Source organism: Erithacus rubecula, assembly GCF_903797595.1.
Source record: "Erithacus rubecula genome assembly, chromosome: 6".
Lineage (NCBI taxonomy): Eukaryota > Metazoa > Chordata > Aves > Passeriformes > Muscicapidae > Erithacus > Erithacus rubecula.
Genome location: NC_136688.1, coordinates 51,420,270 through 51,434,476, shown reverse-complemented (window position 1 = coordinate 51,434,476; position 14,207 = coordinate 51,420,270). Strand labels below are relative to the sequence as shown.

General features: G+C 35.8%; 1 protein-coding gene across 5 annotated transcripts in view; it reads left to right on the top strand.

Moving 5' to 3' along the window:
- The window catches only part of PPP1R13B (protein phosphatase 1 regulatory subunit 13B), a 69,681-nt gene that overhangs the window by 18,771 nt on the left and 36,703 nt on the right, over positions 1-14,207 (top strand). For all 5 annotated transcript variants that reach the window (XM_079308881.1, XM_079308880.1, XM_079308878.1 and 2 more), the window contains exons 2-3: positions 6,876-7,023; positions 13,688-13,807. In XM_079308881.1, coding sequence (XP_079165007.1) covers positions 6,876-7,023; positions 13,688-13,807 — 268 coding nt within the window. The remainder of the gene's footprint in view (positions 1-6,875; positions 7,024-13,687; positions 13,808-14,207) is intronic.

The window sequence follows — 14,207 nt, the reverse complement described above, 5'->3', positions numbered from 1 at the left end:
GTAAAAAACTATTGTTTTCACAAGTCTACATTTTGGCTGAAAATTTTGTTCATTTTTGTATTCTGTGCAAAATGAAGTCTGTTGATTGCACTGCCTTTTTGATTTTTACTAATACACTCAAAAGCATCACTGGGCTTTAAATTTTGTCTTGAACTCAAAGTTTATACAGCTTGAATGTGAGTAGGATGTGAGAAAAGCTGCTTAGAAATATAGAAATTGATTGCAGTAATTTCTCACCCCATATATGGGGAACAGAAGCAAGATGTTAGAGAAAAGAAATCTTCTGGTGAAGACCACAGTAATTGATAATAAATTTGCTGTATGTCCTGATGCTTTAATCTGAATTAAGACTCATAAGCATACTGCAAGATATTCTTCAACAGATTTATTTTTTAAAATAACAGCTTCATTCTGAAGATAAATAATTATTGGAAAAAGCATGCTGGTGGGTAATTTGATGATTAGATGAAATTTAAATGTTTCTTATTAATGCAGAGAAGTGAAATGGTTTGATCTAACTACTGTTTTTATGGGATTTGCACATAATGACATCAGAGATTTATTTGGACTTTGTTACTTCTGAGATCTCAATAGCATAAAGAAATACTTGTGACTTGAGTCAAGAAAGGATCTTTAGATGGCTGTAATTCAAACAGCTCTGTGGCTTTAATTATATAGTCCATGGGCTTTTTTAATGTAATTGCTTAAAGTTTTACCTAATTAAGTCTGTAATCATAAAAATGGGCTGTGTTCCTACTGCAACAAAAATTTAAACTCTGCTTTAATGCTTGAAATGTACAACTACAATTTCTACAGCTGTAGCTGATGAAGTTTTATAAAAAAGCATGAATTCCAGGTGAGCAAACTTGCATGAGATAATTGATAACTTGTAACTTTTTTCTGATCATTCTACGTGCAAAGTTGTGCATATTAATATATCTCATTACCAAAGTAATGATTTTTTACATTTTCACATTTTGCTTGCCTCAAAGTTCATATTTGATTGATGGGACTATGGCATTTCAGTAAGATATGGATTTGAAATTTCCAGTTGAAAACTGTTGTAGTAGCACCTCAAATATAGCAAATTCCTGGGACTCTCAAGGTAGCAAAATCAAGGACAAAGCTGTTAAAATTGGTGGGAGATGCTGAGGTCTCTAGAGAGATTCACTTCAAACAAGTCTTCACTGATTGTTCTCATCTTGGAGTTGTAGGCAGAGCTAAAAGCTCTGAAATAGCAAAGCATTGCAAGATCATGAATGAATGTTTTGGAACTCTTTATTAAGGGAAAATGCGTGGTGAGAAGATAATGCCTTCCAGTTCCTGTGAAACAGAAGGATTAAAGTTGGCATTTCTATCAGAAATTGTTTTGTACTTAAGTTCATTGTGTGTCAGCCTTGTATTTGACTGTTCAGTGATCTGCTAGAAGAGAAGGGTTTTTTTGTTTGGCTTGTTCTTATTCATTTACACAGTGAAATTTCTAGGCTGGTTTAAAGACCAAAAAAAAAGCAGAAGGAGAGTCTAATATAACTAAACAGTAGTATGTGACTTCAGCCATATTAAATATCTGGTATGTTTTTAAATTGCAGTTATATGTTTGATAATTCTTAAATTGACACAATTTTAAAAAATCTCTATTATCTACTCTCTAATATCATGTAGGCATTCTAAATTTGGGTAGTAAGAGTAATAGATAGCACAAAGAGAAAAAAATAATGGTTTTCATTTTCTTGGGATGCAGGGGTGTTTTTCCTTAACCTTTGGTTCTCTACTGGAGTGATTTTGCTTCTAAACTTTCCTATACATGTCTTTCTTTTTAAAATTATGGACATTACTTTTTCTGCATGTAATTTTATGATCTTCAGATCAGTTTTTGCCAGGAACTCTGGTTTTGTTTGGAAACATGGATTTACTTTAAAAGTGCTTATACAGAAAATAAAAAGCCAACTGACTAGTTTCCCATCTTCATCCACAGAACTAATTTCATTTTTTTGTGGTAGAATACGTCAATATTACTGTTAGAAAATAAAATTGTTTTCAATTATAATGTTTCAGCATGTCCTTAAATAATATTTGCTGGTTCCTTTCTGATAGCTTAAATACCTCAATTTAGTGTGAGTAGGATATCAGGAGCTGCCTACTTATATGGACTTTGTTATTGTTTCTACAGTAAATATTATCAGCTGCCTGACTTAGTAAATTAGCTTGGGCATAAGGCAAGGAGGTGTGGGTGTGCTATTTATTTTTTTTCAAGCTGCAGTGTTTCGGGTCTTGGTAGCATGAAGTAGTAGTTGAGTGAGGTGTAGTTTTTGTCTTCACAAAAATTGTTAAAGAGGATTTACTTAACTGTATGCTTTCTTACTTCTCCAGCTGAAGATGAAAAAAAACTTGGATTTTTTTTCAGTAAGATTGTAGAAAAATAGTGAGGCAAGACTTTGTTCAGCAGTTGAAATTTTGGCTTTCTAGACCCAATCTTCACTAAGAATCCACAAGCTACATCAGCTGTTTTTGGGGTGGCGGTCTAGTTTTATGCCAGTCATAAGTAATTGCACACTGTACTAGAAGAGTGTAAGTTAAATAGCAAAACACAAGTAGTGAGATCAAGGGGTATTCTAGGACAGCTGTACCAAGCTCCTTTAGAAGAAAGGCCATCAGATCCATTGGAAAGGTTATTTGTTTCTGCATAGTTGTGTGTAAGGCATTGAGTTGTGACTGGTGGGATCTCTGCTGTGGGAGACAAGTTGAATGCAGCTCTTGGAATCTTGGTTAGGCATGAAGAAAGCAATTAATGGATGGTTACAGAAGTCTAAGGAGACAAAACAGTATTTATCACCTCATTGGCAGGTCTTTCCAGCATATTAATAACTTAGACTTGTCTGATGTGGTTTGTTAGCCAGACCAGCAAAGGAGGATCTCCAAGGAAAAGAATGAGGTTGCTTTGCAGGTGCATATAAGGCATGGTGGACAAAACTGGAGAAATCAAAAAAACACCTGTTAATGTTAAGCACATGGAGAGTAGAAACAAACAGGTGTAAAGGGCCAATTTGACCTAAATTTCTTGATAGAGAGTGAAAAGTGATAAGAAAGAAGATTGAAAGTGAAGTGAAAACAAATAAATTGTGCTTATCAGGACTGACACAGAAAGGCAACTGGGTCAAGGCTGTAGGCCTGAAGGGTGGTTTTTGTTGTGACAGTTGTCATGAGTGAAAATGGCACACCAGTGAAAAGTTGGAAAACATTTTTTGCGATTTAGCAGACAGAGAGCATTAGCCAGACTGCTTTATGGGAAAAAACCACATTTTTCTGTTTTACATATGGTACAGGAAAAGTAGAGATAGATCTGAGGCAGAAAACTGAAAAAATGGTTTGTGTCAAAGATGTCTGTACTGCAGCTCAGGGTGATTGGGTACCTGTGTGTTATGATGAATGAAATCTAGGGAATCATTGGAGAAACATGGCTAAGGACTGTGTTACAGCCTTGTAGAACTTGAATTGGCAGCTAGGCATTCATAAGAGTCAATTGAAGATTGCCAGCATTTCAGTATCCCCAGCAGGAGATCAGGTCTGGATAGATAAAAATGTCATCTGTGTGAGTGATGCCTATTGAAATTTTTGTAGGTGACATTATTCAACTGTAGAAAGAGGTGAGATAATAAGCAAGGAAAATGTTCTTGTAGATTTATCCCTGTTTCTATCTCCTTGAGAAACTGCAGGGGTGATAAAATGGGTGTTTTAAATAATACAGGAAGGATGGTTTGAAGAGGGAATGGATGAAGGAGAGAGACCACTAAGAGAAATGTGTGCAAGTATTTGACAGGATCTGTTGGACAGAGGAGTAGAGTACTGATTCCAAGTCCTAGGAGGAGGTCATCTGTCAGCTGAGAAATGAAAAAAAATACAGTGAGAAGTGAGTATTCATGAAAGTTGGTGGCAGGAGCCATAGAGGGGAGTAACAGGTAATATCCATGTATGTGGTGAGAAGGAAGAAGTATATGGTTTGGAGCTTGATGTTTATTGTGGAAAAAAGACATGATAGAGAATCCCTGAGATGATTTGCTCATGAGTGTTAGGTTGATCCTGTTGTGTGACACTGTGTTCACATATTAAAAACTGTGAATTGAGAGATGATCAAAGAGATGCTACAATGGTTATGATCACAGTTTTACAAGATGGGTTTTATTCAGCTGCTCCTATTTAGAAATCAATTTAAGATGAGCAATCAAAGAATTTATCAGTTCTTTTGTGTCATAATCTTTGGCTAAGAATTTTTTTTTTTTTTAATGTAACTGGTTTACTTCAGTGGGCATACTTTGGTATTTCACATGTATTCTTCACTTGCATTCCTCAGCAATAAATTTCCAGGCTCCATGAATACTTATTTGTATTTTATCACCATGTAATATCTCTGATTCTTACCCATTCCCACCACAAACAGGGACAGGTATGACATTGACTTGAAAATGGAATTATTGTTGCAACATCTATAGTTATCATTGTACTAATGTTCAACATTTTGAGTCTTCCTGTGTGTGTTTCAGGATATTTGTTTTGCAGCACAGCGTTTCAGTTCCTTTAGTATTACTCAGACAACCTCTTGAAAACAAATCTTTACTCAGTCAGGTTTCCTTGAGGAGTGTTATGCCAATTGTTGGCTGCAGCACCTTGCTTCCTCATTAGTGAGATACCTTTCCCTGGGCTGAAACTGTGACACCCAGCTTTGCAGATGACAACATTGATGCCCTCTGAGCTGAGGGAGTCAAGTGATGTGCTTGAGGTACAGTGAACTTTGCCCTGGTGTTGCCCAGGGGACTGTGAGTTTATGTAGTGCTTGAGATCAGAATTTATGGAGAAGAGACTGAGATAACTCACACCTACAAGGCTTTTCTTTCTCTTTGTGTCTGCAGAAGCAGATGTATAATCTTGAAGACATGAAACAAGTTTTCTGGGCCAGTGTTACTTTTACAGCACTAAAGAAATCAAAACCTGGAAGCCGTGTAAAATCACACGGTGTTAAGATATCTATATAGTCTTTCATACCAAGAAAACAGGTCTTTCACACAAGTGATTATGAGGCAGTAAAGCCCAGGTCTCTTGATATTATCAAAAAGTTTCAGAAGTTTAGGTTATGTTCTAAAACTGCTATCGAATTCTGTGGGGAAACTGGAATACTGGCACTAATAACTTTGTTAAACTGGTGTTGTTTATTTTAAATTACTTAATTTACTTATATATTTCACATTCTTTAAATTTAACTGTGGAGGGGGGAAAAAAGAGGGGAAAAAATGTTTTCTCTTTCCCCTGTGGCCAGAAGAGCTAGGGGTCTCTGTTGGTAATGATGGCAAGGAAAACTTCAACTAGACTTTAAGAAACTTCCTCTTGCAACAGGAATCCTGGGGTGGATGGCTTAGGGAAGTGGTAGAATTCCATCATGAAAGGCTTTTCAGAACAGGTTAGACAAGCATCTCTGCAGAATAATGCAGGTATAGTTTATCCTGCCTGAGGCAAAGAGACTGCATTAGATGACCTCTTAAGGTTTCTTCTAAGCCTGTTGGTTTACGTTCATGTATGTGGCTCTTTCTTCTTAAATACGAGGTCAAATTCCATTAGTAGATTCAACATTAGTTACTTGTTATATAACCACAGTCACTGAATGTTGAGACTGTCTGAATCTTCAGTTGGAGGAACAATAATGGCTTGAGCTGTTTACAGCAGGTGGTTACAGGCACTCTCCTTATTATCTGTTGGCTTCATGCTGTAGCTTCCTCCAACTTGTATTACAGCTTTTACCTTGGCTTCCTTTATGCTGCTGTTGGAAAAACTCGGGGGTGAATTCTGGTATATTTTCAGTTCTGGTTGACTGCTTTTTGTGTTGAAGTGCAGGTACTTGAAAACTTCAGGACACAGCATGCAAACTTGGCAGGCTGAGGGAGAGTAGAAGCCTGAACTGAAATAGCCTGGAGGACTGAGGAGAGCTTGAAGCCTGGGCTTTCTTGGAATTTGTCCTGTGTCTATTTCTAAAGTAGACAGACTGCTCTCACTCAGTATCTAGCTGTTACTCATGTCAGTCTCCAGTCTGGCTGAGGTATGTGTCCCACAGATAAAAGTGTTAGGAATGTTTTTAATTGCCTATGCAAATTGAAGCACAACTTTTATTTACCTGGAGAGTGTTCATTTAATGAAGAGCTGTTATTAGGTTCAATATTTGATGCCACATTTTATTTATGGGAAAGATCTGGAAGAACTTTTGTTGCAGGCAGAGTTACTAATTTTATCGTGTTCTTTAAGGACACTTACTGTTATGGTATTTTTTGCCTTCTAAAACATGGTGTTCTTCTTTCTTTTCCATCCACTTTTTACAGAACAGTGTTGTGACTACAGATGGGAATTAGGGTGCAGAGAGAATATATAGAATGATTCATTTAATTTTAAGCAGGTGCTTAGGGTCAGGTGTCTTTCAGAGTATTTAGTGCATTTTAGGAATACTTGTCTTTGAGTACATCCTGAAGCTTCTGGTTACTTTGGCAAAGTGTGCATTTATTTTCGACATTTAAATGCTATGATTTCAAGCATCTAACACAGCTGAAACTTGTTACTTTCTTCCCAACCTTATTTTCAGACAGAACTAAAGCATTTCAACTCATGCTTTTGTAAAAAAGAAATTGTCAATTCGATGACTGTCAAAAAAAGCCAAAAAAACACCCACAAAGGACTAAATCTTTGTCAAAGTTACAGGAGACTGAAAATAACTTTGGAATGTGGTAACCAATCCTAGGCATACATTTCCATTTACAGAGGGAAAAAAAAATTACCCACAATGTTATTTTTGTTTCTTCTTTTTTTTAATATTCTGCTGCTTTTCTTTTTATTTCTTTCAGATGATATTAACTGTGTTTCTGAGCAACAATGAACAGATTCTGACAGAAGTTCCAATTACACCAGAAACAACCTGTCGCGATGTAGTGGAGTTCTGCAAGGAGCCTGGAGAAGGAAGCTGCCATCTGGCTGAAGTATGGCGTGGAAATGGTAAGCAAAATGTTCACTGGAAATGGATTTTAGTATGTGCACCAATTATAAAAAAAAGAGTGTCTTTTCAATACTAATTATTTCAATTGCATATTTTACTCTTTTTCTTCTAGTCTAGTAGACTTTGACACAAAAGATGGTAATTCAAATAACTGTAGAGATTAATGTAATTCTTGGCTCTTTTCTGTTTTCTTCCTCAGCATGAAGCATTTGATAAAATGCATGTCTAAGGCCTGTTAGTGTTCTGTATTTGTTTTTCTAATAGGATGGAAAGTAGTTAAATGACAGCAGGGAATCTCATGATGATTTTTTTGAAGTCAGTGGGTGCAGATCACCACCTGCATTCTTTCCAGTCCTAATTCCTCACTGCCAGCTTATGAACACTGGCTGAAATTTCAGAAATGTTATAGATTTTTTTTTTCCTTCTGTATCATGAATAGCAGAAGCTCTGCAGACAGCATTGTGCCAGAATGGGATGTAGTTAGTATCTCTTGCCCATTCATTAACATTTCCTCTCAAAGATTTGACAGCCTCTCTTGGAGTGTATAGTAGTGTCCATATCCTATTTGTGTTGCAATTATTGTTTCACAGAATAATGAGGCAGACAATTTTTTCAGGAAGGTGTCAAAATCCATGCATGGTAGATTCTGTTTTTAACTGGAGTCTTGTAATTGCATGTAGTACAAACCTCCAGTTTATCATTTTTCAATGTATGGATATAAGTAGAATTGATGGATGGCTGGGGATAACAGACATGTTCATAGAATCATACAACAGGACCATGGAAGGGTTTGAGTTGGGAGGGACTTTACAGATCATCTAGTTCCAATCCCCCATTCTTGTCTCTTAATTATTAAAGTGACCCCTGTTTAATGTAATTTGTTCTGTATAGAGACTGATGAGGTCATAACTTGATAATGAATTCTTAAATTTTCTATAGAGGTGTTTTATTTTGATTGGGGGTTGTTTTGCGAGACAGACACAACAGAAATTATTCAGATGTCATTGGAACTTTTACATATTGGCAGTCCAGAATATTTTCCTCCTAGGAAAACTATGCCTCATCTTTTTCTAAACTGTTCTAAGACTTTGTAAAAGGAAAAGGTACCTGAAGAAGTTATTTCCTACCTGAGTGGAAAGTCAGTTTAGGTAAGAGTGAACAGAGGAAAGGTTAAGAATTGTAGCCTGCTATTCTAGGAATACAAATTCAGTATACACTTAGTTAGAAAACTTGCCTTTAAGGTTGGAACTTGAAGAAGTAATAAAAGCTTCTATAAAAAAGTAAATAAGAAGAAGTAATAGCTTCTATAAAAATGTAAAACTTCTTCAAATTGGAAATTTAGGTTATGGAATCTATGATGCCAAGTGCATCACAGATTCTTAAAATGAATCTGCAGACTTCAGTGGCACTCAAATATTCCTATTATCTTCCAATCCCTTGCCTGTGAAACTGTCATATGTGGTATTATTTATTCTTTTGCTTTCACAATATTTGAAGGTGTACTTCTTAAAAAGCATAGGAAAGAATGTTGTCAAGTAGCTTTAAAGGGTGATCAGAAACAGGAAAAGTGATCCACAGCAGCTTCCTGAAGCACTTAAACCTTGCAGCCTTGGACCTTAGAAGCAAAGGTTTTCTGTGATAACTTTTAAGATTGAGAAATAAAATATTACACCCACAGATAAAATATTTTCTCAAAGTGTTAGATATCAAAAGCTACAAGCTTCTGTACAGTGGGAAATGGAGTTTATCCATGAAATTGCAATGGAGGGACTAAGTTTTGGGTATCTACCCTGAGAATTATCTTTCTTTGATCCCATTAAAGTCAGTGGAGATCTGGATATTACTATGACTAGAACAAGAAGATGACTGATTTCAGCTGGTTGTTTTCTGTTAATTTTGAGCACTGGAGCACACCCAGTTTTCTGAAGTGGAGATCTACATACAGACACTTGGGTGAAGGAGCAGAAGCCTGCCCAGAGCTTCTGCCTGTTATTAGATCTGAGCTTCTGGTAAAACTCACATGAAGGTACTTTCACAAAGCTTTACTTGCTGAATTCCCAAGATGATAACTCTATAGATCTATTCCACTGAAAGTGTAGAATAGAAAATACCGGAGGGAATGAAAGAAAAACTAAAACACTCGCTTATGTTTCTGGGTCTTTCAAACACACCTGTAGTGTCAGCAAAAATGATACCCTGCACACTGGTTTTAAGGCTCTCAGATGGGACTTTCAGCACAAATGTTTATTTCATTGTTCTTAAATGATGCTGTAGGATGCTGTTACATAATCTGTGATCTCTGCTTCTTAACCCCAAGTGTAGTGCACATAGATTTCTCAGTGGAACGACATGGGCATATATACGATAATTTTTCCTTCCACTTCTTCTGAGAGCTAAATTGAACTCTTTCCACTGAAGTTTTTAAAAATAATTTTGCCTGGAGCAGAGATCTGATGTAGAAAACAAGAGTCTGAACAGTTAAATGTGACAGTTACAACAACAAATTTTAAACTATGTTCTGAGTGGGAAGTGTGAGGCAATTTGCAGTAAAACTGCTGCATGTTGTGCCAGTGGAAAAAGCACATTTTATCTCTTCTATTACACTGTCTCTGATCCCTTACCCTTATCCTCAAATGATCTGCAAGTGTTCTTTCAGAGGACATTTTGGCAAGTAAAACTCAAAACAAAAGTTAATACAGCAGGACATGGGCTGAAATAACACATTAGATTCAGTCACACACCGTAAGTAGTCTTACAATGCCAGTGTTTTCCTGGCAGTTTCTCCATGTGACACAAATGACAAATTACACCTCCCTCCATAAGGGAGAGTCTACCTGGTCTCTTGTGAATGTGCTTAACTCCTCTGCTCTACAGGTAGCCTCAGCTTCTTTTAGGTAGCCCAGATGAATAATGCATGTCTATTCAAATTCAAAGCATTGGGGCTTGTGGATTGTAATCCTAGCATAATAGTTTGTATGCCCAAAAGCCTTTCTAAACTGTATTACTCTAGCAAAATACTGTCTCTTTTAGAAAACACTCTTTCTGTTTTGAATGTGTATTTACAAGTAGATGATAAACACTTGATTTTATTTTTAGAGGATAGGAGACCAATTTTCTTCTAGAAAAATGTTACTAAAATCCAAAAATTATGTAAGATTTCTACCGTGGAGAGGAAGATAACGATAGCTTAGATGTTGGAAAACATATTGGTTTATTTATTATTGTTGCTTTTATCTCTTTGCTTTTGTGTGACAAAAAAAATGGTTGAGGGCTTCACAAGAGTTGTAAAATAGTTTAGGTGCTGTTTGCATTAGTCAAGAAACTGATTTTTCTCAGAGCTGCATGACATAAGCATTTCATTTATTCACATTTGATTTTGGTATTTCATTCTCTATTCCCTCTTCTTCCCAGTTTCTTGAGATGAGTAATAGTTGAAAAAGCCAATAGCATTTGTGCCTGATATGTCACTATGCTTTGTACCACCTTGTGCTTTGTCAGTTTGAAGCTTCCTCTTTTTGCAGGGATTTCTCATGTTGTAACAGGAGACAAAACCAGAATGTTCTTCCTCATTCTCTTATTATTGCAAATAGCAGTCAGTAAGGAGGGTCAAAGACAGGTATGATGCCAGGAACTTGTACTATGTTTAAGAGAGAATTCATTTCAACCTTTAAATCCAGCCACTACTGAATTACTTAGTTCATTTACTCAGTTCAGTGCCCTTCAGCGACTGGTCATAATTGGCATTCCTCAGTGTGGTGGTAACATAGGAGGCAAGAGAGTGTGAAAGAAATAGTTTCTTACTCTGAGTGTACTTCTGCAAACCTGAGCAAGGAAAAATTCATTCCAGATATTGCAGCAAACTCCCCTATGGAGAAAATCCATTACATTTTATTCTGGTCTCATATAGAGGAGGCATGAATGTGTTTATTTCATATAGCAGGATCTTTGATGTCAGGATAAAAACAGATTTTGAAGACTGAAACATACTTTTAAGTAGTAGATTTGCAGCTTCACTAGGAGAATTTTGCAATTATTTTTTCAAACATTTGTGCAGTATCTTGTGCAGTATTTCAGATTTACAGGGTGTTTTGTTTTGGAATACTTAAAACTCATCCATTCACAAAACTTTTACCTAGAAGTGAAGGAATATAGCTCATTTCTCAAAATCTTTTAGAATCCAACTTAAAATGCATTTATCATGGCTTTCTGCTTGGTTACTCATGAAAACAAATTTTCTCTAGATCATTTTTGATGTGTTGCTAAAGTATAGGGATCCGGACTTTATTATTATTCTACACCCATTCTCCTATTTAATGGTTTTTGGTTTTGTTTTTTTTTTAAACTCTCTGAATGTACTCTCCTATTTCAAATTTTTTAAAAATTAAAATTAAAGTTTGAAATAGTTTTGAGAAACCAGTTACTGACAAATATTCTGAAGCTATAACAACCAGGAAAAATTTAACTGTAGTGTTTCTCTTTATTTTGATTTGATTTGATTTTGGTTCTTGAAGAACAGGGATTTTCAGAAAATATCTCTTGTACTATTATACTACAAATAGAAAATCATGCTTTCTTCTCATGCTTCTTACAGATTTAAAGGTTTAAACTGTAGGAAGGAATGGGGATTTCAATTCTCATCATGTCTTGTGTTAAGTGTTAATGTCCATTTTTTCTTCCTCTTTGTTTTCTGAATTTGTTTCATGTAACCAGGTTGCACAGAATGATTAGTGCTGCTCCATCTTTCTTTTCATTGTTTCAGTGGTGATGATGAAGCTGTTACTACTTTAACCTGTTTTCTCTCTGCTTTGAAAACTGCTAAACTAGTAGAAAAGTCTTTGCCATTTCTTTCCATTGTCATTGTCTGAAAATTATTAGTCAATTACTGAAAGTGCATTATGCAAATGACACCTCTGACTAGCTCCTGGGATCAGGACCTTGCTTTTAATGGGAGACCAGCTCAACCAGGAGTGAAGCTGCAGCTACTCCTCACCATTCCAGAATTAGCCCAGCCCTGTTACAGCTGGGATTGCCTAGCAGTTTTTCTGTTTGAGAGAAATTCCTAAAGATTCATATCTCTGAACTAAACCACTTAAATATTTTTGCATTCAGTGGTCTTTAGAAAACTCATGCTTCAATTTCAGTGGATATGCTTCAAAGCACTTGAAATGTTACTTTACTTTAAGAGTTGAAAAACCTGAAAATCATGCTTTTAAAATTCCTTTTCAAGAACTGAGTAGTTTTAAGCCACTGATCTTATTCTTGTGTGCTTAAACATTATTGGCAATCTTTCTAGGACACCACTTGATCGAGGAATAGGAAAAAGTGAAGCAATATTTTTTAAATGCAGTTGTGTTTTGGTTTGAGGGGGTGGGTTTTTGGGGGGCAGGGTTTGTTTGTTTGTTTGGTTTGGTTTGCTTTGGTTTTTTTTAAAGAATGATAAGTAACCAATCACATTATGAATATGATTAGCTTGTGGTTTAAATTACCTTCCCCACTGAAAGCAGCTAGATCTAATTGTGGCTAAATTGTGTTAATCACATACCTATTTGACGTGACATATTTTAACAACAGTTTTTTGTATTAAGTGCATTGTGAAACAATTGATAAAAATGTATTGTGTTTTTAAATACTGCAGTTAAGTATCCCAAGAGTATCAAGATGTGTACATCTATGTAGTTCATAATGTATATAAATTTTGGTAAATTTCATTAGATAAAGGTATATTTGTGATTTGGTTTTCTCAAGCCTTTCTCAAGATTTCTCTTATAACTTTGAATAATTTTGTCTGAGTGAAGTATGCAACGGATAACAAAACTTAGTGGTGCTTTTCCCAGTAGGAGATAGCGTAGTTTGGGTTTTGGAGGCCAAAAGTATTTTATATGATATGAGTTTATTCTGGTTAGAAGATGCATTTTGGTACCTTAGCTAGTATTAGATCTAAAACCAGGGATTTTTATTATCTTAATAAAAACATCTGGTAATAAGTGCAGATGTAATTATAGAAGCAGTGAAAAACTTGTCTTCTTAAATATGTTTCCATTTTGAAATGCTAAATAGTGTACAGCCTCTTACTAATAATATATTTGATCAATTTAGAAGAAATAATTACTGTCTGCTAATGTTTTCTTGGGGAAAAGCAGAGAGACTGACTGTTGCATAGAACTTAGTTTTTATTTGTTCAAAGAGTTGCCAGTAGTCCTATATGTACTGGAAGTTAGTGTCTGGCAAAGTGTGTTAGAGTGGGAGTACCTGCTCAAGTTCTTAGGAGATGAAATGTCAATATAATGATAAGACTTTTTCTCTGTGTGGAAATCCAGAGGTTCAAATTGAATGAATCATTTTAATGATAGAACAAATTGTCCATCTGGTGGTGATGGGGAGCAAAGTTGCCATTTCCTAAATTAGAGTTTCTAACCACTGGTATGGATTTGCAAACTGGTTCTGTAGTGCTGTGGAGCAGTGAGCTGTCTTACAGTACCAGGACAGCTTTCAATACCATACATCCAGTTAGTGCCTGTTTCGTAGACTTAGTGTAAGACAAAACACATTGGATAGATTTAATTGCTACCAAAAAGGATGTTCTGACCATTAATAAGAGTTGTGCATTACCCTGCTTTATTTTAAGGAGTTGTGATGAGGTTTTTTTTGGTCTTGTACTTGTAGAGCGCCCCATTCCCTTTGATCACATGATGTATGACCACCTGCAGAAGTGGGGGCCCCGCAGGGAAGAGGTGAAATTTTTTCTTCGTCATGAAGAGTCACCAGCTGAAAGCAATGAGCAGAGTAAGTACATTTATCTTGTAGTGTTGTTACTGAAACAGTTTTAAAAGATTTCTGAAGAGAGTTTATTCAGTGAGCTTCAGTGGTTTATATGTAATACAACTTCTTTGTACCTAAGCCATTTTGAACCATTTGAGCCATTTGAACAGGGGCATCTTTATTCTTGTTCTCCAATTTGCTTCTTTAGAATAATTTCTACCAGTCTGTTGAGTAATAGCAAGATCTGTTTGTATTCTTTTAATTTGGATCCAAGAAAGTTGTTCTATATTAGATACTTAATGTACTTTTTTCTTGTTGAGAGAAAGTCCCAACATTTTGAGAGAGTAGAATGGTTCATTTGGACTGCTCTTCTTTCAGTTGCACAGAGAAGAACTTGGTAAACAACTTTGCCTCCTTTAAAAGC